The following is a 4,936-nucleotide window of genomic DNA, read 5'->3' as shown; positions in this document are numbered from 1 at the left end:
TGGACTTTACAGGCCGAGTTGGGTACTCGATTGGATCTCAGTATAACTTTTCACCCTTAGACAAATGTGTCATATCCCGTATTTTTGAACGTCGGATTATTTGCAAGCTGAGGTGGGGCCCACACGTCAAGATTTTTTTTTGGAACATGTGACAAGCTATATGAATCACATATGTAAAGTTAAACACAACTCATGAAGGACCCTTGGGCCAAATCAAAGTGGAAGCCCTCCAAACGAATATTTTTAAGAAAACGTTTCCGGGTGACCTGACTTGGAGGGGCAAAAACGGTATTATAAGTTTGGAATTTGGAAAAATACCAAGAGATAGAAGTTATAGATAATTGAATTAGCTTTCCAACCATAGGTCGTGGGTTCCTAGGTGAAGTCTGTACAAGGAGATATGGACGTTTTAAGGTCGATAGGTCAGAGGGCTATGCCCAACTCGGGACCAACCGGTTTGGCCCAAGAAAAATGAAAAAAAAAAATGAGGCCCAAGTTTAAGAGGGTGGCCGGCCAAATCCATGGCCCAAACCCACAAAAAAATTAATGAATTTTCCACGTGTTAAAATAGATGAAAGGGACCATATATTATCACTTTATCCATTAGAATCTTCAAGAAACACAAAAGATGAAGAACAAAAACAAAGGGCCATTTCGGCCAAGACCCATGGAAATTGAGTACCTTAAATCTTGTTCCAAAAATTGTTTTCTTGTAGTATTCCTACCAATTCAAGTACCCTCTACAACGTGGTATGATTATTTCGGAAGATGGTTCATCCGTTTCATCGTTTCCGCACTTTGGTTAAGTGAAGAAGATTGGAGAAAAAGGTAAGAATTCATTCCATGTTATTATGTTATGAAGGTTTGTTTGTGTTGTAGTATGTAGAAATGAGTAGAAAGTATGGAAATATGGAAGTTTGCAAAGTGGGTATGTAAGTTGGCATGTAGCCGTGGGTGTATGTATGTTATATACGTATGGTGAGTTAAATTTATGTTGTATTCTAGTTGTGAGTATGATGGAATTCATATTGAGAATGAAAGTTGAATGAATTTGGTTGAAGTTGGAAATATAGGTATTGGCCGTGTGGTATATGGAGATTAGAATGGGAATGAATTAATTTTGTTTAATATGTTGGTTGTGTTGTTGTGATCCTTATAATGTAAAGGAAGGTAATATGATTTAAGTTGGCATTGAAATGGAATGTAAAAGGTTATGTCATTCTAATATGATTTTATGATATTGTGGAAATGAAGTCGTAAGGTGTAAATTATGATGATTGTTGATGAAGTTGGAAGATAGAAACATGTTATGAAAATGTTTGGTAAAGATTAGAAGTTTTGGTGGAATTATGACTTTGGTGGAAAGCTTGTATATTGTGTATATCTTGTGAATATTTTGTGGAATTGATATGAAATGCTTCCAAATTATATTGTGATGATCTTGATTAATGATGAATGTGAAACCCTTGAGATTTGTTTGGAAATTTGAAGTTGAAATGGAAGTATCGCACTATGTTAGAAAGGGAACTAGTTGTGCCATATTGTGTCTTGTAGTTATTGTTGTTGTTGTTAGTGTTGTTATTGGGTTGTTGTTGATTGTTTTGGCCGAGTTGAATTCTCGGGGATGCTATATGTATAGGGGAAATGCTGCCCAAATTTCTGTAGAAAAGTGTTGATTTGATATTTAAGTCCTAAAGTCTTAGGGTTAACATTTGGTAAATGTGACCATTTGTAGATTTTGGATGAAACGAGAAGTGAACTTGGAAAGGCGTAAAAAGCATAAAAGGTATGTAAAGCTATCTCAATTCTTCTTTTGGCATGTCCTAGATGTACTAGGATCGGATTCGAGCCTCGGGAAATATTCTGTCTTTTAGAATCCGCGTTTCAAATTGTCCCTTCTTCATTCACTGGAATTGAACCCTATAAGTATGTTTTGTTAAAGAATTGTGTAAACTTCCGCAAATTGTCTAGAAAGTTATGAAATGTCCCTAGGACCTCCATAGGTGACTCCATAAGCTTAATATACGTAATTTGAGCCCACCGCTTCGGTTGTCCCGAGGTGGGCCCACTATTTCCGACTTTACCCTTTTTTGTGTTTATAACTTAATTTCAAACGGTTCTAAAGGAAACGCCTTAACTACTCTTCTAACTACCAATGATATTTATTCTAAATACTTTATTGAATCTCTGTAAAGGTATGATATTTTGTGTCTCATTTAGTCTCCCACTATTCCCGCTTTGCCTTTTAGAATAGCCTTATTTTCGAACAATATAAAATGAAACGTTTTAACTATCCTTTTAACTACTAAGGAAAATTGTTTTAATGATTCCCTCGAGTCTGGTAAACTATTTTGGAATATGAAAATGATCCCAGAAGGATTATTCTTCCGTAACTCATTATGACATACGACATACACTTACTATGATTCTGTCCGATTTCATTGGTTTGATTTGTCATCCGATATGCCTTATTGAGTCTCTGTAAATATATGGTATTTTTATTGCATTTAGTTTCTCACTACTCCATTCGTGGATGCCTCAATGTTTCCCCCACTGAGCCCGGGCCAGGATATGTTGTCAAGCGTATTCCACTGCATTGTTCGCCGTGCCTCGATGTGAGGGGGCAGGTATATATGTACATGGGTTGTGGAGTATGCTGTGCCATGTACACACATTCTGATATGATATGATCTGATATGGCCATTTGACATGATATGTTATATTACGGGGTTATCCCCTATTCTGCTCCTTATGTGTGGTGGCACCAGCGTCGGGGGGTGGCCACGTTCTGTTTGCCGAGTCCCTTTGGCAGGGGTCGGATATGATATGGTATATGTTTCTGTACACACTCCTCATGTTTTGAAAATATGCATTTGATACTTCGGATGTTACACTCACTTCTCTGTAAGTTTTGTTTCGGTTATGATCTTGTTCCGTAATGGGACCAGGTACGACATATGTTTTCAGCGAATACTATTTATGCTATATGATCAGCATTTTGCTAATCTGGATATTCAGTTCATTTTCCGTATCTTCTGCTTTGATTATGACTTTGTTTACTACGTTCCATGCTTTACATACTCAGTACATATTTCGTACTGACCCCCTTCCTTCGGGGGCTGCGTTTTCATGCCGCGCAGGTACAGACGACAGATTTGCTGACCCGCCTGCCTAGGACATCTATTCTGCTATTTTGGGAGTGCTCTTTTGTCCAGAGCCTATATGTTGGTACAGTCTGCTGCTATTGTATATATGTATGCTGTTCAGGGCTATGACGGGGCCCTGTCCCGTCTTATGATTCTGTTATAATCTGTAGAGGTCTGTAGACATACTTGTGTGGGTTTTGTATATGTTTTGGGATGATATGATCTGTGACAGCCTTATCGGCTCCGATGTACTATGTCGGTTCATTTATGATGATTACTAACGCCAATTGACTTTTACATTTAAAAATATTCTGCTGATATGCTAGTCTGGGTTATTGGGTACGTTTGGGTGTCCAGCACGGACACTAGTCGCGGCCTACGGAGTTGGGTCGTTACAAGATGGTCAGTCTGAGCGGACGATTCAAGTCCTTGAAAATATATTCTGAGCGTGTGTGATCGACTTTAATGGTCATTGTGACCAGTTCTTGCATTTGGCAGAGTTTGCGTACAACAACAGCGACCATTCGAGCATTGATATGGCTTCGTTTGAGGCTCTTTATGGGAGAAGATGCCGATAACCTATTAGTTGGTTTAACGCTTTTGAGGTGAGACCGCGGGGTACCGAACTTTTGAGAGATTCGTTGGACAAGGTTAAGGTGATTCAAGATGAGCTTTTAGCAGCTCAGAATAGAAAGAAGGAGAATACGGATCGGAAGGTCCGAGATCTCGAGTTCATGGTTGGGGAGCAGGTTCTATTAAAGATCTCACCCGTGAAAGGTGTGATGGGGTTTGGGAAGAAGGGCAAGCTCAATCCTAGGTTCATTGGTCCATTTGGGATTCTTGACCATATGAGGGAGGTAGCCTATGAGTTGGCTTTACCTCCATGTTTGTCGGGTGTTCACCCGGTGTTTCATATGTCTACGGTGAAGAAATATCATTCGGATGGTTCTTACATCATTCGTTGGGATTCGGTCTTGCTTGATGAGAACTTGTCTTATGAGGAGGAGCCTATTGCCATTTTAGATAGAGAGGTTCAAAAGTTGAGGTCAAAGAAAATAACTTCAGTGAAGGTCCAGTGGAAGCATCGCCCAGTCGAGGAGGCTACTTGGGAGACCTAGTCTGATATGCGTAGTAGATATCCCTAGCTTTTCACCCAGTTAGGTACCCTTCCTCTTGTTTCCGTCCTTGTACGTTCGAGGATGAATGGTTGTTTAATTTATATCTGATGTAACGACCTAGTTATGTGTCTTTTGACCATTTTATCCCAGTTGACCAATTCCCAAGACAATAAAGCAGTTCTAGTGAAAACAGAAGGATTTAGAATTCTTAAGTGAAAGTATTTGACCAATAGTTGACTTTTGGGTCTGGAGGGTCAATTATGACGTGGTGGGGTGGATGGTTCGGTTATTGAGGCATTTGGTTGCATTTTGGGCACTTGGTTGGAAACTTAGTTTTATCCGTTTAGGGGTAGACTTGGTAAATTTGACCTCCGTTGGGAATTCTGAGACCACGGTTGAGTTCCTAGCACATTTTTATGTGTGTGCGCATATCTGGTTTGTGTATGGAGGCCTTAGATTTATGTTGGTATTTTGGGAAAGAAATATGAAAAACCCGATTTTTGCTTGTTCTGGTGTGATCGCCATGGCTAGCTTAGTGCCTCCACAGTGAGGTTTTGAACGCCATAGCAGTGGCATGGACATTCTTGACTCTGCCATGGCAGATGGTCTGACCGCTATAGCGAGGCTGCTATGGCGCAGTTCTAGCAGAAGGCCCGACCGCTACAGCGTGAT

The 4,936-nt window shown here is 39.9% G+C and overlaps 1 protein-coding gene and 1 long non-coding RNA gene across 8 annotated transcripts in view; both read left to right on the top strand.

Moving 5' to 3' along the window:
• LOC132640963 (uncharacterized) overlaps positions 1-3,437 on the top strand; it is a 13,869-nt gene extending 10,432 nt beyond the window's left edge. For 6 of the 7 annotated variants that reach the window (XR_009582508.1, XR_009582511.1, XR_009582510.1 and 3 more), the window contains one exon: positions 3,141-3,437. This is a non-coding gene — a long non-coding RNA (uncharacterized LOC132640963). Of the gene's footprint in view, positions 1-1,735; positions 1,787-3,140 lie in introns of all 7 variants that reach the window. The other variant, XR_009582507.1, reaches the window with a different exon arrangement.
• A 443-nt stretch (positions 3,438-3,880) lies between these two features.
• LOC132639484 (uncharacterized) lies at positions 3,881-4,264 on the top strand. Its single transcript, XM_060355929.1, has one exon. The coding sequence runs from the start codon at positions 3,881-3,883 to the stop codon at positions 4,262-4,264; it is 384 nt and encodes a 127-aa protein (XP_060211912.1).
• Positions 4,265-4,936: the final 672 nt, after the last annotated feature.

This window comes from Lycium barbarum, chromosome 5, assembly GCF_019175385.1.
Source record: "Lycium barbarum isolate Lr01 chromosome 5, ASM1917538v2, whole genome shotgun sequence".
NCBI lineage: Eukaryota > Viridiplantae > Streptophyta > Magnoliopsida > Solanales > Solanaceae > Lycium > Lycium barbarum.
The sequence above is the reverse complement of the archived record's forward strand: the minus strand, read 5'-3'. Positions and strand labels throughout refer to the sequence as shown.